Here is a 24943-nt window from a genome sequence, read left to right as displayed (position 1 = left end):
TTATGAATATAAAAAAGCCTAATGTACACACCTGATAACAAGAAACATGATTAGTAAAAAGAAAAGTGTCACTTTCACTGTAAATCACAAGATGATTTGTTGGTTTTTCCCTTGATTTTCATGTTTTTTTTAAGGATATCTCAAGGCTATTTGAATAAAAAAAATACAGTAGAAATATTGTGGAAAAACTGTTTCAAAATACATGCATACACATATAAACACAATATGTTAAAATGTTGCCATTTTTACTGTGTTTTAACAGAATTATTCTAATTAATTATGTTTAAAGGAACACGCCGAGTTTTTGGGACTTTATCTTATTCACCGTATCCCCCAGAGTTAGATCAGGCCATACATACCCAAGATGGCGGCTGTGTCTCGTGTGACCTTGTTATTTGCACACGCTGTGACTATACACATCACATCATGTAAATAGGAAAATGTTGGCGTTATTTGGTCACTTATTGGGAGCACTATGCTAGCTGGAGCCATTTACCTCCAGTCTTTGTGCTAAGCTAGGCTAGCGGTGCGTCAGACAGAGTTACGGCACACGGAGATGAGAAGGGTATGTATGGACTTATCTAACTCTGGGGGATATGGTGAATAAGATAAAGTCCCAAAAAGTCGGCGTGTTCCTTTAAAGTTCATCACAAGTTGCTTTTCCACAAGCTGTGGTATATGCTAATATATAGAAGATGGACAAAACACCATCATAACACACAAATAAAGCAAAATAATGCAATAAACCTTCATTCAAAGACATATGATGTAACAAAAAAAGCTAATGTACATGCCTGATAACAATAAACCCTAATTAAACCCTAAGAAATATGATTATTAAAATAAAATAAAAAAACATCAAATGTGAAGTGCCACTCAGTTTACAGTTTTCATTGTAAATAAGATGGTTGTTTATTTTATTTTTTTTAATATGTTATTTTTACTGTTTTAACAGAATTATTCTGTAAAAATGACATGATTTTATAAATATTTTTTACACTGTGCCGTTCGCCCATTTCTCCAACCCTGCAGTACCAGTACCTGTTTTTCAGTTCCCATGGCAACCCGATGATGGTCTGTTTCACACAGACGCACTAAATGTTCGCAGGTGGAGTGAAGCAGTGGGAAGCGGCTTCTATTTGTGACACGACACTAATGCACAGCCTGGCACACGCTGTCGACAGCCGCTCGGACTGAAGCTTTTAGAGGCTTTCAGTGAGAGCGGACCAGCGCCCGAGCGTTTGCACGGCTATTTTCAGTTATTGCAAAGGGACTGAAGTCTTATTGTGCGCTAGTTGAACTGGCAGGACGTTAACAATCCGCACAGGCATGTGGTAAATCTGTTAAATCTGCTCAAAAACGACCCCATTTACTTGCTAAATTAATGTATTTAGTCTCTTTGTGCAAGATTAGGATTTATTAGTGCAAGACGAGAAATGCATTGCATGATCTTTAATTAAAATGGAATGAAATCTAATATTTTAAATAATAAATACTAATGCAATGATCCCTCCAATTAAATCCTAATGGATTTTTTTTATTTTTTATTAAACAGGCTTTATTATTTTTTCCATTGCAATATTTCTGTCACACTTGCAGATGCATCACATAATGGAAGTTGAATGTGTTCTGCTGCTGTCTATTTTTGTCTGAACGCATTCTGCGGATGATATTGTCATGGCAATACATTCCTTTAAACTATAATCCTGTTCACACCATTCATGATGTATTAAGATTCATTAAATGGTAACACTTTAAAATAGGATTCACTTCATTGATACATTGGGCATCATGAACTAACTATGAATATTAATATTTTACAGCATTTACAGAATCTAGGTTGATGTTAGTTATTATTATGAATACAGTATTGTTCAATGTTTCTTCATTATGCATTAGTTAATGTAAATGTAACACATACATACATATACACACATATACATACACACACATACATGCATACATATATATATATATATATGAATTAAAATGTTCATTCACTTAATGGACCGAAATGAATCAAGTCATCTTGATGGGTTGTGTACTTTGTGCCATGTTTTATATACACGTGACTTGTTTTGTGATCCAGGGTCACATTTAAGCGCAATAAGATACACAAAATGACTCATTTTGGTTCTTACAAGCTGTTTGAGAGGCGGCTTTATGAGAGTGCATTTACATAGATCAGTAGTGAGCGTGCGAAACCTGCGGGAATGAGTAACATTATGCGCAATACAGGTGTGTGTGTGTGTGTGTGTGTGTGTGTGTGTGTGTGTGTGTGTGTGTGTGTCAATTCAGAGGGAGCGAGAACACGCGTATCAGTGTATCGATACTGCAGAGAAGGAGGATTGGAACCATTTTTAGATATTCAGTATCAATACATATCGAAACATTTATATTTTTGACAACACAACATCAAACTCACAAAAATCTAATTATTAGAGACTTCTTACAACTATCATGAACAATTCAAATGCATTCCTGATGAATAATTATTCTTAGAAATATCAAATCAGCATGTTAAATTTGCAAAGCTATTGGTCTGTATGAAGTGAGGGAGAAGGTAAATATTACTGTCATTACGTTTAGGAGCACTACAATCTGAACAAATGACACGGAAAATAATAAAGGCATTTTAAATGCATTTCTTAAACCGTGAAAAACAGTATTTGTCAAATGAGAGAAGTTGCACAAGAGCATGAGGTGGGGTTGCATGATGCGCGCACACACACACACACACATATCAGATGAATAAACCAAAAGCATAGCAGGCCTTCAGGTAACCATGGGAACCAGCACAGGAAAAAGAGGAAAGAACACCGAGATCAAGTCTGACAAGTGTGAGCCGGAAAAAAAAGCCACAGCAAATAGAGGGCGAAAAAACAAAACGCAATCTAAATAAATTGCAACAACAGAGACGCACAAGCCGAAAGAATCGGTGGCTCATTCAGACTTAATTACTCCCCGTTCGTCTTTGGAGAATAATCACAGTTTTCCTCCTCGGGAACGGCGCGCTCATTCACAGATATCCCATGTACGGAGACTAACCTAATTAAATGTTCAATTAAACTCCGAGGGGAGCGCGGGGTGTAAAGACTGAGCGACGCCTCGACGCCACCTGGGAAACACAGCGAGCGGATTAGCCTCTCTGCTAACGTGATACTGCGGATGCTGATGAACGGACCAGTGGCAAGGACTCGGATTTGTTGGCAAGAAACACACAACAAAATGACAAACTAACGAAAAGAAAAAGAAAACAGAAAGATAAGTCAGGTTAGAGGACATCCATACTGAATTTAACACAGGCGAGGCTGTGAGGATAAATGGGACGCAATGTATACGAGTTTCTGCCTACTCAAAGTTGTTTTGGAAAGATATTTAAAAGCGAAAAAAGTGAAAGCGAGTCCCATACTTTTGCACACACACATTATTGAATTTGCACACACACATTATTGAATTTGCACACACACACCCATTTTTTTTGCTGTTGTGGGTATGAGAGTGTAAGAGCTTGCTGTTCATTCACTCTCTCCATCGACATTTCATAGCCGGTACAGAGACTCAAACCCTAAAGTGCCCAATTATGCCATTTTAAAAGTTACTAATGTTGTTTTTGAGTCTCCTATAACAGGTTTACATGCATCAAAGGCCAAAAAACACTTTAATTTTCTCATAATACACACTGCAGCATCAGCTCTTTTCTCAGTGTCTGAAACGGTTCGATCAAGGATTCAATCTCTTTAAGCTCCGCCTCTCTGAGAGCTGCTCTGCTCTGATTGGTCAGAAACCAAACGCTCATATTATATATCTGAATCTCAGCTCTTGATCACAGTGATACGAACAGTAACGATGGCGAGGGTTTTACCGTATCAATCTCATCAAAGTGGATTTGCTTTGTCAGCAGAAAACAGCGTCTTCTCGACATGAACAACACGAACCAAACTCTTCCAGTCTCAGATACACTACAGTGTTTGAGGGCGGAGCTAAGAGACGCTGTTCAGCCAATCAAGACAAGCGGCGGGAATTATGCAAATAAGTTACAAACTATAAACTACAGTGTTTGAGGGCGGAGCTAAGAGACGCTGTTCAGCCAATCAAGACTAGAGGCGGGCATTATGCAGATTAGTTACAAACTATACAATAACTCAATTTATCTGCAATTTGATCTTTGAAACTTTGCTGACCTTTTACATTCAAATAGCTTCATTAAACACTACATGAAAGGTGACATCTGAAAAAAAATCATAATGGGGCACTTTAACTTTTATTGTGTGCCACATTCACCATTAAAATAAGTGCACTGTGTTTTTAACACTCCAGTTGCTAAAGTGTACAATTAGTTGTGCTTTAAATTGGGCTTTCTTTACTAAAACAACAACTGATGGATAGAATCTGGATTACATTTATTCATTTTCGATGATCCGGGCATCACAATAAAGGAGGAATCTGTCCCCATTTCAGGTTCATTGCAACTTTTAAACTATTGTAAAGAACTTGGATTTGTTCAAGAAACCCGTTCCAATAATCAGTGACATCAAGAGTCTTAAAGCGTAACTCTCGCCAAAATGCAACCTAGGCTCTTTTTGTTAATCTACTCGAGGCAAACTTTCATTTAAAAGCATAATTAGAATGGAAACGCCACTTTTAAGTTTGACCGTATTTTCGTTTTAGGTTAAAATGCCTTGTGAATGGGAGTGAACGAAAATACGGTCAAACTTAAAAGTGGCGTTTCCATTCTAATTATGTTTTTAAACGAAAGTTTGCCTCGGGTAGATTAACAAAAAGACCCTAGGTTGCATTTTGGCGAGAGTTGCCCTTTAAATGGAAGACAAAGTCCAAAACTTTGAGTCAGTGCATCCATGTTCTCCTCTCTGATTTTAGCTTCTTTATGGACCGTTCAGGCCATCTGTGACAAAGACTGCCAACTGCGTTACAGAAAGAGATGCTCATGCTCTCCTTCCCGGAAAATAAAGCTAATTTCGGGTTTTTCAAAATAACACCACCACTTTTCTGGCCTACTTTAAGAACATATTAAAACATTTATGTTCTAGAGCACAAACTTTTGGTTCAAAAGCATATGAATGGTGTCAGGACAGAAGTTGTCTAAGACGCTTTTGTTGCCGTCGAACAAACACGTTTGCCCATATATATTTCTAACTGATCAGACTACAAGGCACACGAGCTACTTTCACATGCAAACAAATCATCCATTAGTAATCAGTCTGAAAACCTACATTCTTTAATAATTATCTTCAATCTACAAGTTTAGTGTATTTAGTTATTTGTATTGGGAGTAACATTCTCCAGTTAGACTAGATACAGTCAAACCAACATTTATTCAGACACTTTCTCACATTATCACAGTTTATTTGCTATAGTTATAGGTAATAAAACATGACAAGAACTCAGAGTAAGCAAATCAGTTGATATTTGACTGGTTTTGTCCATCCTTCTGTTAGACTGTCTCACACATGAATTATGTTAAATATCTGTCAGCTGTTAAATTTAACTACACAATTAGATGATACCAGTTTAGCTCAACCAATCACCAAGCAATGCTTCATTTTGTTCAGTCTGTGGTGTAAAAAGGTCGCATTAGCAATTCAAGAGAAAACACTTCAGCAAATTGGTCCCAAATTTGTATGAATTTTACTGGTATTCACTGTATGAATAATTTTGGGTATAATATTATCCTCACTTACATAAATGAACTATGGTGTCCTGCACACACAAAAAAAACTCTGGCATCTGAATAATTTTTGGTTTGACTGTGTTTGGTTGTCGTATCTTGGGTGGTTCTTCCTCTTTCAATACACAAGAGGAAATCCTAAAAGATGGCAGACAGAGATGGCAGCTTCAGATCTCTAGGTAGAAATTAATTAAATTGATTGTGTGAAGCTCGAGGGTGATCTGGAAAAACCCCAAACCTCTGAAACAGGTGGTTGATGAACTCTAAGCCATCGCTGGAAGCAAACACTGCAAGTCACACAGAGTCAGGGACTATTATCCCCTTGCACACTATAATTACCCAATTTCCCGTCTGTTTGCGCTTCTTATTTGTTTGTTGTTGGAGGGTGGCGCCCCTCCTCATTAAAACAGAGGGGATAATTACATGCCACCGATGCATTAAGGAACTGGGAGATTTCCAAGACCCCATCCGAACATCCACAGCCGCATTTGTGCACTTGCTGCCTCTTGCTTGTCGAGTACATTCAGAAAAGCGTCTTTTTTTTTAATGGCTTTTGGAGCAGAAATGAAACTAGATTTTTGTGCATGTATGGTGGGGTTATTTGATTATAAACCAGTACTTCTCTATTCAGTATTCAACATTAGGGCCCTACGATTTCCGTGATGTGAAAACGCAAATAGAATCGACCGAACCCGGTCACAGAAATGGAAATTACTGTATAAACTCATAACACGGAACTTGGAAACTTAATAAACTAAAAGTAGGGCTGTATAATTGATCAAATTTTGATCTATACTAATGTCTGTGAATATTAAAGCAGAAAAAGAAACTCGAAGCTCTTCAATACCAACCCGTCAAAATAAAAGTTCAACTTGAAGAAATTATGACAGAAATATATTTGTAACATAAGGTCTCATTAATTAATGCATTAACTAACAATGAGCTATATATTCTTACAGCATTTATTAACCCTTATTAAACAAATTTGGATTTTAAAAATGTATTAGTAAATGTAGAAATTAACATTAGTTAACAATACTTCTACAGCATTTGTTAATCTTAATGTACAGTAGTTAACTAATGTCAACAATAAACCTTGCTGTACCAATATACCACTATTGAACAGTAGAATGTACTGTACTTAAAGTAATAATAACAATAAAAAAAGCTTTTAATAAAGAGTATCACAATTTTTCTTCCATTTTTTAAACTTGACTAAATCATAAATACAGGAAAATTAAAACGGACAATAAAAAACAAATATTACTAAATTATTAAAGTGGATTAGACATGCTTTTTGATTATTAAAACGTAATTAAATCATTAAAAACAAGAATCTAGAAAAAAAAATGTATTGGAAGATTAAAATGGTTTTCAATGTTAAACATTTAATAAATGGCTGTTAAATTGTATACATTTCATGATTTCAAATAATTCGCCACACTCCTTGGTTAATAATACAATTTAATTTAACCATTAAAACAGAATCCAGTAAAAAAAAAAAAAGTTTAAATTAATAAACAAATAAAAAATTAAGAAAAAAAAAACAAACATTGTATATGCCCCTACATTTTGAATTTTTTATAAAAACATTTAACAAATCATTGTTAAATTGTAGAAATTTCATGATTTCAATTAATTAAACATGATAAAAAAAAAAATTATGTAACCATTAAAACGGAATAAAAAAATAAAAAAATCAATAAATAAAAACTAAAATATGCATCTCAAAAGCTTCCTACAGAGTCCTGAATGACCCGGTGTGACTGTGTCCATTATCCATCGTCTCTATCCGAGTTCAATTGTCACGATCGTGTGTTCTGCGCGCGAGTCGTGCTCATATGTTCTGCTTTCTGCGTGTCTTACCTTAGACGTTGAGAGGCTGAAATGCGTACGAGTAAGTCTTTGTGAAGAACGCTCGTGAGCATCTTACCTAGGTTGTGTCTCTTGTTTTTGGCGTGCTCGTGGATGTGTTTCTTGCTGAAACAGCCGAAGAACACACAATGGAGACAGGAGTGAAGTCGATTTAAATGAGCTCCACACATGTGACACATACATGACTTCGCCTAGGATGAAAAGAGAAAAGAGATACAAGCGTTTAGTTAAGGGATGCTTCACCGATTAGCATTAAGCTTTGTATCAGTAGAAACCCGGTGGTATTTTCACATGACCGTGCTTCCCTCCCTCATGTCCCCCTGAGACCAGAGATTTCTGTATTGTGTGTCTGGAAAAAAAACTCTGATGATGCAAAAATGGTCATTTAGTGTCATCAGAGGCTCTTCTGTCCAGAGGCGAGAGACTCCAGCCAATAGGAGGAGCTCGTCCCGCATGTCTTCAACCCGCCCATAGGGGGATCTCACGATAAAACGCCATCTTTCAGTTTCCAGTCGACTAGTAGCCTAGCTGTATCATTTCTCCCGATACTGCCCTCTGTAACCGGTAGGCGTGGCTTGGGAGTGTCCTTGTAGGGCAGCGAAGCAAATGCATTCTGGGAGTTGTTGTCTTTCATCCACATGAGCCCAAAACACATTTTCTGGCTTTTCTCAGTCTAGAAGGCACCAACTTCTAAAATAATTTCACATTTCTACTACATAAATGACCCAATTTAAATACACATTCATCTTTCCAGTGTTGAAATATCCCTTTAGTTTATTTTAGCACAGCAGAAGGGGTTCAGGAAGCAAAAAGTGATTTTCTCAACGGAAAAACCTTTTAAGACAGATCAACCTTTCATTACAGGGACATGGACAACAATTTATTGCACAAAGCTCTCAATGTCCTTGAAAAAAAAAAAAAAAAAAGGATAATGCATAATAAGGGGCCGATTGTAAGTCCTGAAATTAAATTAAAAGGCGGTGAATCTGTTACAGAAGCGGTGCTTTGATGGCTATAGCAACAGTGTTTCAGAGAGAATAGATTTAAGAGACAAAATCTTTATATTTTGACGTGTTCATGATCAGTTTAATCTCTGAAGGTCTAAATGCAGTGAATTTTGTCTTGTAGTCCTGTAGCCGAAGCTGAATGCCTTTTCCCATGTGACGCATCAGTCATGATCCCACAGTTGCCAATCACCCTCTGGCTCCGCCTGCTTACAGTAGCCATGCCCCCAAACTCTCACTATTGGTTAAGCTGGAAAGTGATTGACAGATCTGAGCAGACACTATGTTTTGATAAGAGATGTATATCGGCTACCATATCGGTATTGGCCGATATATGTTAATTATATCGACCCTATAAGAGAATTTGGCTGATATATTAAAGACAATAAATTTATTATTTCCTTCTGCTGAGACACTTCAGATGCGACTGTTCAACATGCATGATGGTTTTGAATTGCTTGAAATATGATTGGAATCACTTCAAAAAAGGAAAATACGCGGTCATATCGGCAACATAAAATTTTAATGAGAACATTATAATTGTGTGTTTGGGACATGGCTTTAATGGTGAGACTTTTGTTCTTGTAATCAAGCTCTCAAAAACTATTTACAAATTTGGATTTATCGGCCAATATATCGGTTATCGGCTTTCAAATATAAAGAATTATCGGTTATCGGTATCGGCGCATCCCTAATTTTGATGATGCCTGGGACTTTTAAGGGGGATAAACTCATGAATGGCATACTACTATTAGTCAAAGAACAATAAGCTGGGTTAAGAGAATGCATTTTAACATTCGCTTTACCTTTAAAATATGCATTAAACAGAAATAGCAAAGAAAAACTAGTCAACCACAATAAGACTAGATGATTTGTTCCCATTCCTAATTCGTGCTCGCTGACTATCCCAATACCCTGATCTCCAATTTAGTACAGTAGTGTTGGTTTTACATCACTAAACAGCTCCAGTGTTTAACAGTTCGCTCAGCTTTAACCTCCAGACTTGCTATTTTTATAGAGACCCCATTTTCAGCTTCACATCTCACCCTTTCGTTATTCCCCGGCGACACGCCACCCAGCAGACGACTGAGAATAACTGAGAATAACCCTCCTGCCGCATGAACGGAGCGCTAGAGCGTCACACCACAGGTGAGACGAGAACACACAGAACTGGAGCACTTCTGCATGTTTCTTGTTCATTACAACGGCTTTAATGAAACCGTGCGCTACAACCACCATGGCCTGTGAGTCGGACGGCGGCACATATGGAAAACATGAGGATGTTACAGAGAAAAGATAAATGTAAATCATGCTAACGTCATTATTATCAAACCAAAAAGAAACCTTAACGTTCTCATTCGAGTTGAAAGAAAGCGGCCCTGTGGATGTTTCGGGAGAGAGAACGAGACGGGAAAGGCCTTGTTTTGTCCGTGTTTCATCAGAGTAATTTGATCGGAGACGTCGAGGGAGAAAGGCCTGCGGTAAGGTGAACTTGGCGAACATATGATACGGTGTTAAATCGCACAAACATCTGCATGGGATCACTAGAGCATGACTGGGCTATTATAGGTTTTGCAAGCTGCAGTGGAAGCCTAATATCATTAAGTATTACAGTAATACGATATTCAAAAGTTCCTGATTACGTCATGAAACAGGATCATATCATCTCGACTCAGATCCAAGAGCTTCGCCACACCCAGAGTCTATAACACAACCTGACTGTGATGAACACAACAGTGCACTACTCAGAGTTAGTGTGCAATACATGTAGTATGCAAATTATCTGTAGGAATAAAGAGCGTTACCAAAAAGTGCATTACAGAACAATCAATGCAATGTTCTTGACATGACCTTCCATTTCTGTTCATGTTCTTTACGCTCCATTAAAAAAATATTATTTTTATTAAACTGGCAACGAGATCATGCAAAAACTGTTTTGAACTATGAACTGTCCGAAACATTTAGCAATGCAAGCATAATGCATCTATTTTTAAAGATCAAACACAAACAATTATGTAAATAACGACACGATCATTTTTGGATGAATAGTAATAATTTTTTACATTTTCCACAAATATTAACATCATAATTCTTGCTAAGTTTTTTATATTTAAATTTTAAACAATGTAATGTACTGGAGATGCACCAAAGAACCAATATTTATCAGCCAGTTTTGATCAAACCATTGGCATTTCGGCTATAAAAAAGGCCGATATAACAAACCGATATTTCATTAATTAATGCCGTGAAGACACTACATAAGAAATATGTAATGTTCTGTAATATGTCAACTATGAGTTAATGTTGTAAATAAGAAGTATTTGATAGCATGATTAACTTGAAGGTTATCTCACTTTGTGCCTCTCTTATTATGTTGGCCTGATGAATGTTAAATGGATCCAATCCATGTCTAATAAATATGATTTGATAATGCAACAAACCTTAATGCATGCGTTTTTGAACTTTAAAACATGATCAAAACAATCTATTTTAAAGACAAAAGCAAGCAAGCGACAAATATCGGTATCGGCCAAAAGCTGTTTGTTAATATCGGTATCGGCCCAAAACGATAATTAAAAAAAATCCTATCAGTGCATCCCTATTCCCTATAATGTATATTTATAATGTTATGCTTTGTGTTAAATTACCTTGGCTTTAAATTACAGAATAGTTTTTTTTTCTTCTTCCCGTTTCTAAATCTTACTCTTTTCTGACCAACGTTATCAAAACGCTTGATTTCTATTTTTCCTCTTATAGAAAGTCATAGAAAATATATGACTTATGACTATCATACATTTTTCATAGATTTCATAGACTATTTATGACTATCATAGATTTTTTTTCTTTTGCTATAGGGACAATTGGGAATGCAAAAAAATATATTTGCTGTGGTCATTCACCATTATAGAGGTTTACACAACTATGACGGAAGTGAAAAGGGTACATAAAAAAAATAAAAAATAAAAACCGGTCTTTCAAACTAAAAATATTTGCATAGCACAGTAATTCAGTGATCTGAACATTAGTTTCACTCTGAACATCTCTGACTCTCCACATCCTCATATATCCTCATCACATACTGGCGTCATTTCTCCTTTACATCTACACTTCATCCTCCGATCTCTCTCTCTCTCTCTCTCTCCTCCTGTTGTAATGTTGAATTAGATCATGCATTGATCCGGACCTCATCTGAGATGTGGATGTGAGGCTGAAGAACAAGCTTTTGAAGGATCAGCTTCGTCCTACAAGATCCACTGCAGGCTACGCGACGCGTGGAGAATATCTTTGCTTTGCTGGCACACATTTGTAAAATAAAACCCCTAAAATGGCACGGCAACGAAGCACCAAACAATTGCCTGCAGTCACCCGCGAAGATAAAATAAAAACACGAATAAAATAAAATATAAAAATAGGAGAGATAGATTTTTTGGGGGGAAAAAAATTAATAAATGAAATATTAAATAAAAAAATAGGGATGCATAAAAATAAATATATAAAATAAAAACGAAATATAAAATCAATTTCATTTTTTAAAATAAAATAAATTAATTAAAATAAGCAAATAAATAAAATAATTGGAATTATTAATTAATAAAATTTGATTTGACAATCAATCACGATCTTCATTTAAACAATTATTCTCAAAATTCCAAGATCAATCTCTTATTCTATGCCTGTATACATTAATTTCTGCAGATGTATAATAAGCAGTCTGTCCCGCTAAAACAAACTTCATCACAATTAATATTAATATAATAAATTATAAGTATTTTTATTTTTAAGTATTCAATTATTTGCTCTCTTCATTTGTGAGTCGCTTTGGATAAAAACTGCTAAATGATTAAATGTAAATTAATATAATAATATGGCATGTTTGATGGTTTCAATCGTTGTTGTTCTGTGAAACATACAATGCAACCAACTCAGTCTGATTCACGAACAAATGACTCACATGAGACGGTTCTTTAGATGAATCAAATCAAAACGAAAATTAAATCCATATGAACAGGTAAGTAGATGACATCAGACCAGAGAGAAGGGCTCCGGTTAGCCACGGAAACCAGACGATGATGCCGGAACCAGTATAACCAGCAACAAACCAGCACTGTCATCCCTCGTAACGCATGTGCCTTTCAGTCATTCTGGCAGCTCACAGCGAATCAACATCCTCGAGGACAGCGGGAAGGATTTTTTCATTGGTCCTCCATGCACTATAGAGAGAGAGAGTGTGTGTGTGTGTGTGTGTGTGTGTGTGTCTTTGGCCACTCTGATTGTTGTGAAATGCTTTGTTTGAGGTAAAAAGTTATGCAGTTAATGCATTTTGAATTAGGATGCTTAAAAAAAAATTTTTGGTGCATCCCTATATTGAAAAAGCAGTCCAAGTGAAATAAAATGTATGTGTTTTATAGAGTATATAGGGTGTGCTGGACTTCTTTATAGGGTAAAAATGTGTCTATATTGTGCCAAAAGTAAAAAAAAAATTGTATCAATTATGGTGATTAGTTTTAATATTTTACAAAAGTTTTTTAGAATATTTTAATAATTGTTTGGGCCTGATTGTTATGGTAGTGCCATCTGAAATATTATCATAAAATCTATAATTATATTTTACAATTATTACGTTCACCACATAAATAGTCTTTATTTTACCAACCATTTAAAATAAAATGTAAAATATTTATTAGGTTTATATATTTATAATTAAATAAATAAATGCAAATAAATAGACAAAAATAAATATAAATAAATAAAATATTTTAAATAAATAAAAAATAAAAAATAAAGAGAAAAATAAATAAACTAAAAAATAAAGAGAAAAATTAATAAAAACTTTAAAAAAGAGAATTTTTTTTATTTTTTTATATATATATTTTTTTCTCTCTTTATATGGACACATTTTTCTTTTATGTCTATGGAGATAAACCATTCATAAGGATCAATGACGACAGTGACTATAACCGGTTTTCGAACCGCCAATCACATCGGCTATCGCAGTTTCTGCGGCAACCGAACATCCAATCAATGCGTGGCTGCCGTGTTTCCAAGATCACAAGTGTAGTAGGAGGCGTGTGGGTGATGAGGAGAATCAAGGGAGGCAAGAGACATGAAAGAGGAGAAACAAAGAAGAGACACAGAGAGTGAAGCGCTGATGATAAAGGATGGATGACGGTTCAAACACATGCAGATGAGGTACGAGAACGCCTCGACTGTGATGAGCCCGCTCGAGGCCAAATAAACCAGATCAGCTGAGAGAAACAGAGCGCATGTGAGCGAACGCAAAGGGAGTGTAAGACTGATGCTAAGAAGCTGAAGGCAACACACCACAACACAATTAGTGGAGAGGCCTTGTTGTCAATTACCCAGAGTCCCATTCTGCTGAAGGACTGCTTCTGAATGGGAAGGACGCTCACTGTGTGAAACGTTATTACACTTAATCCCGGAGTCTATCCCTTTTCTGCAATTAAAAGACTCATTAAGATCTGTAGCAGAGAAATAGTGAAACTCTAGTTTCTTTACAGTGATTCAAGTAACATGAGACAAAACATGATGACCGCCTGTCTAATATGGTGTTTAATTGATACAGTTAATTTTGTCAGCTATTTTTTTATTTAGTCTTAGTCCTGTGTCAAATGTGTGCTTTTTAGTTAGCATTAGGGATGAACCGATATAAAAATTGTGGCCGATACCGATAACCCTTTATATTTGATAACCGATATATTGGCCGATAAATCTAAATCAAAAATGTTTTATATTTTTTGAGAGCCTGATTACAAAAACAAAAGTCTCATCATATCCCAAGCACACCATTATAATGATGTTCTCATAATTTTATGTAGCCGATATGACGGACTTGCGCTGCACATGTCGCACTGAACTGGATTTTCCTTTTTGAAGTGATTCATTCATATTTCAAGCAAAACCATCATGTTGAACAGTGTGCATCTGAAGTGTCTCAGCCCAAGGAAATAATACAATATTTATCAGCTTTAATATATCAGTGAAATGTTCTTATCGGGCCGATAACGATAACATTAAAAATTAACATATATCGGCCGATACCGATATGGTGGCCGATATATCACGCATACCTAGTTATCATCATATTTGGTCAACCTTATCCTGTTTTTGTTTAGTCAAATTTTAGTCAACTAAATGTTTGAGCAAGTCTAGTTTTAGTCAATAAAAACGATGGTTAAATTGCTAATCCCGATTATTTTGCACAAAGTTATAAATCAACAGAAATTTATTTTCACATTTCATTAGAATTATTGCACTTTCACCTATAAACACAAATCAAGCTAATATAGTCGTAAACCACAAACGCTAATATAGTCAAGAGATGTTTATGTTTAGATTTATTACAGTTCATCTCCGAGAAGATTCGATCGCAGATTTAGTCGCAGAAAACAGCGCAAGTGGCTCGTGAGTCGTGACAGAACACCGACTGACTGAACCACACCTTCATTTCAGCAGAAATCTCAAATGGATTAATATAAACGAGCTCATCCGCACGACTTGAGAGAGCGTGTGTGCATGGTTGCCAGATTGCAAATATTAAGTAAAACACCGGGTAGAAAGCGTGTTCTTTTAACAGAACAGCTCTGATTGGTGGACTGGTTTAATTTGCTCTGGATGAATATTGTTGGTGTTACAGGGCTTGAATTGCGTGTATTGAGCATAATCTTACTAATTCCTGCACAAAATCTGCGTGCACATAAAGAGAGGCATTGGATATATAAAACAGTATAATAGGACCATAAGTCAGGTCTTAAAGTGACAGCAGCCTAATATATCGGCTGACAAATTATGAGATAATATTAAAAATATCTATATGGCAGTTTTTCTCCATGGTATCGATGCCAAAATTGTGGCCAGTGAAGTGAGTGGCTGGTAACTTTGGAAAACCACTAGCCAACTGTGGCTGGTAAGTAAGCCCTGATGGTCATATATGTGTATATGATGTACATAATTGGAAATATAATTGGTGCTGAATTTGTTTGTAAACGAGTTCATTTACACGAACTGGCCAAATATGAAGGAACCAAATAAATGTTTAGGAGAGTGTGTCTGATTATTTGACCACAAAGTTGCATGCAGGCTACGGTCACACTACTGAAAATGTATTGAAGTAAGAGTTTATAGTCTCTACTTTTCACTTATTAGTCCAACAAAAGTTCTGCAGTTTGTGGTACCTTGAATGTAATCTTCAATGCATCTGGAACGAAGCCGCCCTCCTCCACCACACACTAAAACCCAGAGAACAAAACAGTATCTTGAGATAAAAATGATCAAACGTTCTTGATTTGTATTCAAGTCACAAAAGCGGTGTGTTTAAGCATTTGTAAGGCTGTGAATTATGAGCCAGTAAAACTGTAGTCCTTTATCTCCCTTCCTTGAGTCGCATTGCTCCTTTTCTTCAGCTTTTCTGATTTAAAACATCCTCTACGCCCCTTTAAAACTCCTCTGAGGCCTGATGTCGAGCGCTTTAGACTCGCACCTTATCCGTAAATATTCCCGTTGAGGCTCAGGAGAGACATGCAGATGCTGCGGGACCGTATATATTAAACACGAGAAGCTGGTATCAATATGACAACCGGCCCATGGTCCAATTAATTATTGATGGTGAGCTGGAAGCCCATATAACTTCACATGCAGAATAGATGTGGAACAGCCGCCCTATAAAAATAGTTTTAATGGTAAATTAAGACTATGCGAATAATTGGACAAGCTTCAGTGAAGGCTTGTGTTAATCACTGCGATGGCTAAGATGAACTTTGTGTGGATGATGGTTGTGCAATTTTTTCCAAAAGAAAGCCATAATTCTCACCCTCAGACTAATGACCACTATTAATTGATGCGTTTGTGAACGTCGACAAACACAATATGAATTAAATGTTCATTAGTAAAACTTAATGGGTCGAAATTAAGTCATCTTGATGGGTTGTGTACTTTGTGTCACGTTTTTTTTTTTTTACAAAGGCCCAATCTTATTTTAATGTCCGTGACCCTGAGTTCATATTTTACCAGGGATGTAATATGTATGCATTACATATAAATATATGAAGTGGATATACAGAAATGTCAGTACTGGTGTGCAAACACTGGTACAATTTCATGGTTCTCTGCACCGATTTTTATGCCATAGCAAAAACTACTGGAGGACTGATTAAAGTTACCATTTGAAAATAAGAAAATATGAAATTACTGATGCTAATAACAAATGTATACATATATACACTTAAGTATGGTCAAAATTGGTACCCAGGAGAACCATGAACCAATGAATCAATGGTCCAATCATAAAAGAGCGCAATTTACCTTATTCCTGAATGAATCAGCAGTTTGAACAAATTGAATTAAGGACTCTAATGGCAGATTTAGTTTCTTATTTAGAGTACCATAAAATAAAATAATAAAAAACACAATTTTTCCATATTAATTTAGTATAGTTCACCCAAAAAATTTAAATTCTGTCATCATTCAGAAGCCTAAAAGTATATATTCTAAAGCTACTTTTTGTAATGTCTATTTGACGGTTTTCTCCTTTAAAAAAATTATGACTTTATATCATATTTTGGGGGTAATTTCTCAGCCAAATTTAATGTATGAATATTTAGATAAAAAAAATGCAATCGCTTGACAGCCCTAATATGTATGTGTGTGTGTGTGTGTGTGTGTGTGTGTGTGTGTGTGTGTGTGTGTGTGTGTGTGTGTGTGTGTGTGTGTGTGTGTGTGTGTGTGTATATATATGTGTGTGTGTATGCATGCGTGTATGTATGTGTATATATGTGTATATATATATATATATATATATATATATATATGATTGATGTGTTATGCATGCAATTTGAGTGATTAGATAAAAAAAAGGCAGATAGCAGGCATTAACTAGGCCAAAGATGTGATGCTAAGCTAAGGTGAATACAAGCACAAATGATAAATAAATGAACACACCCGCAGGCGTCTCTGCATACGTAATGAGTGCTCTGTTCACTTGCTGTTTGAGCAAAGCAAACACCGTTGTCTACATGAAATGCATAAAGCCAGCTCAGCAGGGATCATTATGATCACTGCATGGATATAACTAAACCTAAGCGAGGCGTCTCTTGCGCTCATAGTATAACAGGTCTGGTATTTATAGTAAGTCACATGGTGGGGAAAACACAAAAAAAAAAAACTCAATTGCACACTTATCTTTGAATCTACTGATTCAGGGCATGGGAGGGAAAGCATCCATAATAATCCATGTAATCGGACTCACTACACAACAATCACTCCTCAATTGTGCTGACTTAAAATACTACAGCTAATAATGTGATGTTTAGTGGCGCCTACCCACCTGAGCGAAACCGCACGGGTAATCTGGTAATCTGAGCCGAGTCCTCTAGCTGTGAAGGACAGGCCTTGTGTTTTGCAGCATATTTTTCATAAGAATGAGACAGGACGAGACCATTTGACTAAAAAGTGAAGCAACCAATCACATTCTGCCTTGTTTATGTGTGGCACTTGTTAATCTGTAATGGATAATGGTCACAATAGTAGGCCGATGTCATGCAGGATCATATTGCCCGCGTTATCATGACATCAACAAGCCATTTTAAAAAAGCCTTTCTTTTAAAAACAAATGAACACTATGCTAGTATGCTAAGCTGTTAGCTTGCACACTGAAGGTGAACTGAAAACGTAAAGGGAATCATTTAATTTAACAATTTTTAGCCATAGTAATATAATGAGATGTGATTTACTAATTAACATTTTCATGATTAAAAATTAAATGCGCTATAATTATTCTCTCATTTAAGGCTCTGATACAAGTGAAATGGTGGGACGTCATTTTGAACAAAATCAGGAAAGCGAAGTTTGTTTTAAGAGTTCGAAAGAGCAAAATTTTCCAGAAACGCCTTCAAACTAACATTGGTCCGTCTGAGGCTCCGCCTTCTTTAACGTGGACATCTTCTCCGGTTCAGTCCGTCGAGGACAAACGAGTAAAAACATGAACACATTGGAGATTAATGACATAATTGTCATTAAAAAGTTATTATTATAACTTCACTATTATAAAAACTGCCTTATGCGACTTAAATGTTTGTACAAATCCGTTGTTAATTTTATACTGTAATATTATTGTAATGCAAGAGAAAAGTGTATGTAGTCTACAGTTTATATCCAAATTAGGGCTGTCCAGACTAAAGATTCTTCTAGTCAACTAGTAGTCATTCATTTAAGCCATTAGTCGACTAATTGCACATTTATATTAATTTAATGACTAAAATATATACTGGGGGGAGGAATATATAGCCTATTCAAAGCTGATTATAATGTATATGATAATGATTGTGAATGTGTCAAAAAAAAATGGCAAGGAGACATTATTTATTAATGAACTAGTATTTTCCGAGTCTGCACAGATGAAGCTGACGATGCGGACTCGTAGCCGAGAGTGGACGCGCCTATAGAGAGAAATGCACCATTACATAATCAGCACACATTTGATTTCTATTTGAATTGGTTTAAAAGTAGACATGCTCCGAAAAGTAGTTAACGGAGATCGAGACGGCAAAAAGCAAATCTTGTTTGTTTTCTTTATCTTACAAACATTTTGGCATTGTGAGTTTACACAAACAAAATTAGACCCTTTGCAGTTTCGAATGATCCATATGACCAAAAATGTAGTATTTTCTCGAGTATTTTAAGCCGTTTCTGCTCTTATCGCGCCGGCGCCTCCATGTCATCCAGTAGGGACGCACCGATACCGATACCAGTGCTCGGGTTTCGGTCCGATACTGTGCTCATGTACCCTGCAAATCCAGAGATCTCGCGAGACCACAAGTTGAATTTGCGTCGAGTAATGATAAAGATTGATAGTGGAAAAAAAATTCTGTTGCTTTATCGTTATCGGCGGATAACGCTGTCCAATCACAAGCCAATTTGGTGTGTTACTTATGTTTACTCACTTTGCTGGGGAAGTTCGTGTAAGCCAAATATGTGCAGATTTAGCGATATCTTTATGATATATTAAATACAGCGAATTGTGCAGAATCTGCTCATATCTGGCCTTCTTGAACACACACGTCACTACGCAACAAATAACGACCCGCTCGTTCAGTTGCATTGAAGTAATAACGAAGATTAAAAAGCATTTTGTTAACAGAAAAGACTAATTTTCCAACATCCTACATATTTTTTTATGTTCTTTGTACTGTATTGATCTGTCCACCTAAAACACATTTTGGGTGAAAAGGATGAGGATGAAAGAGGAAGGGAAGAGAAGGCTGGGTGACAGGAATTTGCTTGAATAATAATAAATAAAACTTTATAAATTTTATAATAATTTCTCAGACAAATTCAATGAATGATTAATTCGATTAAAAAATGTAGCCTAATCGCTTGACAGCGCAAATATATGCATACACACATATACATGCATATACATAAACGCACACATATGTAGGCTACTAATATATATATATATATATATATATATATATATATATATATATATATATATATATATATATATATATATATATATATGAGACATAGTTAATCTGGTTTATTTCTTTTCTTTTTTTTGGCTAGTAGAAGTCTTGCATGGCTGGTAACTTAAATTTAGTGGCCAAATTGGCAGGTGAGCGAAAAAGTTAATTTCAAAGCTGTGGTTCTATAATATTGAGAATGATTTTTAGAACTATATCTTTATTGTTTATCTTTACAGTTATCATCCTTGGTGTGAACTGGCCTCAACTATTGGGGGCAAATCCAAATGAATCACTCGTGAACAAAAACCCCAGGCCTATTGTGAGCATCAGACGGATGGGTGTGCCATCTGAAGCTTAGACTCGGCACTGGTGTAAAAAACATCCACTAAAGGCCTTCATCACACACACAGTGTGTGTTGTTCTGCAGCAGGGCTTTATAAGCTCCTCGTATTCCTGCTGTTCCTTCACGCGTACAACCTGACAGATGAGAGGCGAGCTGGTCCCTTTCCCCACCCGATGCGATCTGGTTTCTGACAACTTATGATTAATCTGTCAATTGTGACCCAAGAAGGGTAAATTCAGCATTTCGCCCATGTCTAAACGCTGCATTAAAGGGTAAGTTCACCTAAAAATGGAAATTATGTCATCAATTACTCGACCTTGTGTCGTTGCAATTTGCAAACCTGTAAGACTTTCTTTCATCTTCAAAAAGAAGATATTCAGTAACACTTTACAAGAAGGTTCATTAGTTAACATTAATGTATTAACTAACATGAACGAACAATAAGCACTACATTTGTTACAGTATTTATTCATCTTTGTTAATGTTAGTTAATAAAAATACAGCTGTTCATTGTTTGTTCATGTTAGCTCACAGTGCATTAAAGAGATACTTCACCGATTAGCATTAAGCTTTGTATCAGTAGAAACCCGGTAGTATTTTCGCATGACCGTGCTTCCCTCCCTCATGTCCCCCTGAGACCAGAGATTTCTGTATTGTGTGTCTGGAAAAAAAAACCTCTGACGCAAAAATCGTCATTTAGTGTCATCAGAGGCTCTTGTGTCCAGAGGCGAGAGACTCCAGCCAATAGGAGGAGCTCGTCCCGCATGTCTTCAACCCGCCGACAGGGGGATCTCACGATAAAATGCCATCTTTCAGTTTCGGGTCGACTAGTAGCCTAGCTGTATCATTTCTCCCGATACTGCCCTCTGTAACCGGGAGATATGGCCTGGGAGTGTCCTCGTAGGGCAGTGAAGCAAGTGCATTCTGGGAGTTGTAGTCTTTCATCCACATGAGCCAAAAACACATTTTCTGGCTTTTCTCAATCTAGAAGGCACCAACTTCTAAAAAAAAAATTCACATTTCTACTACATAAATGACCCAATTTAAATACACATTCATCTTTCCAGCGGTGAAATATCCCTTTAAGTAATGTTAAGAAATGCAACCTTTGATTTTAATAACTTTAGTAGATGTTTAAATTAATATTAACTAAGATTAATTATCATTCGTTCAAATTAATATTAACTAAGATTAATTATCATTCGTTCATTCTCAGTTCATGTTAACTAAGGTAGTTAAACAATGAACCTTATTGTAAAGTGTTATTGATATTTTTATTGAAATCTGAGAGATTTCTGTCCCTACCATTGAAACCCAAAACTTCAAAACGCTTCAAAACGTTCATAAAGAGAGAGATCGCTTGATGAACCGAGCGTGTCGTCTGAAGAGTCACGATGGCTTGATGAACATTTAATTTAGGCTTTTATTCACATGTAAACACTGATCCACGAACGTACACCCGAGCACGCAAATATGGTAAACGGAAGGATATGAACATTTTGGCCGATACCGATAAAACTCTTTACATTTGAAAGCCGATAACCGATATATTGGCCGATAAATCTAAATCCAAATTTTTATATAATTTTTGAGAGCCTGATTACAAAACCAAAAGTCTCACCATTAAATCCCAATGTCCCAAACACACAATTATAATGTTCTCATTATAATTTTATGTAGCTTATATCCTGTATTTTCCTTTTTTTTTATGCAATTCCAATCATATTTCAAGCAATTCAAAACCATCATGTTGAACAGTGGCATCTGAAGTGTCTCAGCTGAAGGAGATAATACATTATTTATTAGCTTTAATATATCAGCCAAATTTTCTTTTCGGGCCGATAACGATGACATAAAAAATTACCATATATCGCCCGATACCGATACGGTGGCCGATATTTCGTGCATCCCTAACAAAAGCTCAACCGTACTTGCTCGGTTCATATGGATTTATTTTATGAATGCTTTGAAGTGTTGGGTTTCAATGGAGGGACAGACTTCATTAAAAATATCTTCATTTGTATCTTAACGCAAGTCTTATGGGTTCGGTGAGCAATTGGAGACAGAATTTTCATTTTCGGGTGAACAGTCCCTTTAAATAAACTGTATAATAAGGCTGAGAATAGCGGGTGTGTCTAATACGTCAGATGTGCTGCAATACAAACCAAATTACAGTTTTCCATGAGATATGGAGATTATAGACTTTCAAAGAGTGCCATATGGAACAATCATGATTATGCTTCTAAAACTCTCTCTACTATATGCATTAATACCTCACAGAAAGCTTGTCATTCAATGCATACGGTATATTAAAACAGTGACATTTACTCACTGAATTTGGAAGTTAATGCATACAGGGAAACGATCATGTGGCTGGTTTATAGATAAGAATTATTGGGGGGGGGGGGGGTTTATTAATAATGCACAAAAAAACATCACCTTTGAATAATTTGCAATAATGCAATAAGAAAACATAAAACTCAGTTGACTTGACCTCAATTGTGATGATGATGAGTCATGCAATCCTGAGTGAACCAGATGTAACTTGAGGCAACATGACGGCACTCACCCTAAAGATTCGCCCATAAAATGATTATCATCAATATGTGTTATCATGTGTGACATATCAATCTGGCAAGCCTGTGAGACTGGCATCTCTTTCAGAGCAGAGACGTGTATATCGAGGGTGACATTTGATTTGCATGAATCATGATGCATATTTCAGGATAATCCTTTTGTTTTCCAGAGGGAGATGGGTAGAGTTAGGATAGTTAGTTATTAAACTGTCATTTGATGCCACACGCTTTGACGCCATCGAAAAAGCGATGGAAGTCTGACTCATTTCTGCGAATTGGTTCGTTCGAACACTTATTTAATGAAGCGATTCAAAATAACAAAATGTGCACCGTCACATGGTTCCTAACCGGTTCAGCTGCCTTAGTTCCAGTAGGATTTTCATCCATTTATTTTGAGATAGGGATTTTAAAAAGGCCATGAAATAAGCCAACCAGCTACGAGATTAATCAAAACATTACAAATATGATTTGAAGGAAAACAGCACAGAAAGACAAAGGCACCAGACAGTGAACTTTAATGAGGGAAGAAACCACACATTGGACTATTGTTTAAACACATTATGTATATAAAAACGGTATATTTTGACATATATTTTGAAATATGTCTTTTGCAGTGCATCATGGGAGTGGGCAGGAGTTATTTTGCTGCAATTTTTTTGTTTCCATTCTCTGATTGGTGGAGAGTGTACGCAGAATCATGGGTAATGTAGTTATTCACGAGAAATCCTCGGTTAAAAATTATTATTTACAAAATAAGTTGTAAGAATGTTGGCTAGCGGCTTTAACAAACGCATATACAATCATTTAACGCCTAGTAGTAGCTCACGTCACAGTAGGTCTACCTTTTAAGTTTATTGTTAATAATCAGTTCAATCAATCAAAATATGTTGATTTACTATTAAGGGTTTTTATTTAAATGTAATGTTCGGTTAGTTGAAGAAGACTTGACTCTTTAAAAACGTCATTTAGTTCAGTTATATTTTTGAATAATTAACGGTTCTCGGTTCAAACAAGGCGGCGAACCGATTCAGTGCGGTTGTTAAACGAAGCATTCGAACCGGTTCAAACGATTCATGGAAATGATCCGTTTTAAAAAGGTTCACGAATTGTTGCTAAAATAATGGAATTATTAAAAATGGAGGCAGTGAACATAACTTGTTTGTCCTGAATGATGACACACAACGGACAAATTCCGTGATAACTGTGAAACTGAAACCTCTATTCGTGCATTGGGCAATCAATGATTTTAAAGGCCTGGTAAGCATCAAACAACGAAGAAATTAGGTCGTGTATGGTCAAAATGGCAATTAAACTCGCTTAAAGCAAGTAAAAAACACTGGCAGCTGAATAGCATCTCTTGATCCCCACGTCCAGCCCCATGAAAGCAATGCATAAGGAGTCTGCGCAGGCCAGCCAATGCATCCACATAGGGATAAACGTGGATTCATATCTCTTGGTGAAAATAAATCACGAATTGTGTTTGAGGGGGCAATGCGACTTGGCATCGGGAAGGATGGGCCGATGCAATGCACCACTGGGTTCTGGTGGATTTTATTTACCTTGCGTTTCCTGGTTTCGGCAGAGCCGCTCCACACAAAGCACTGGTATATGACCCGCAGATTCTGCTTCCAGTTGTCCACTTTGAACCCGTTCACATGGGAGCACCCGGCCGGACTCATGACAGAAAACACATTCGAGTTCCTCTGTATTTCAGCGATGAAATGAAGTCACGAGGAGAATTATCCACCAATTGTTCCGTTTTGCCAGGCAATGCGGGGTCGAAGATGCGTACCTTATACATGCGTGGAGCGTTTCTCAATACCCTCGCTGCATAAATATGTCATTCCTGACGATAATAACGCGCGCAAGCTTGTGCTAAAACTGAGCACACTTTGATATTGTATTTTCCAAGTCGGCTGTTTTAATGGACGGCAATGGAATTCAACTGAGCACCGTGGGCGACGCAATCCTTGCGA

The 24943-nt window shown here is 36.4% G+C and overlaps 1 protein-coding gene across 5 annotated transcripts in view; it reads right to left on the bottom strand.

The window, feature by feature from the left end:
• The window catches only part of usp22 (ubiquitin specific peptidase 22), a 50359-nt gene extending 25416 nt beyond the window's left edge, over nucleotides 1–24943 (bottom strand). For 3 of the 5 annotated variants that reach the window (XR_014201134.1, XM_082152137.1, XM_082152138.1), the window contains exons 1-3: nucleotides 24527–24943; nucleotides 15762–15815; nucleotides 7623–7755 (exon numbers count right to left, since the gene is read on the bottom strand). Coding sequence is in view for 4 of the 5 variants with exons in the window: in XM_082152137.1 (XP_082008263.1) it covers nucleotides 7623–7755; nucleotides 15762–15815; nucleotides 24527–24646 (307 nt within the window). In the remaining variant the exon portion in view is untranslated. The remainder of the gene's footprint in view (nucleotides 1–7622; nucleotides 7756–15761; nucleotides 15816–24526) is intronic. The other 2 variants (XM_082152139.1, XM_082152140.1) reach the window with 2 other exon arrangements.

Source organism: Leuciscus leuciscus, assembly GCF_965113295.1.
Source record: "Leuciscus leuciscus genome assembly, chromosome: 21".
In the NCBI taxonomy this organism is placed as follows: domain Eukaryota; kingdom Metazoa; phylum Chordata; class Actinopteri; order Cypriniformes; family Leuciscidae; genus Leuciscus; species Leuciscus leuciscus.
This window is presented reverse-complemented; position numbering and strand designations above follow the sequence as displayed.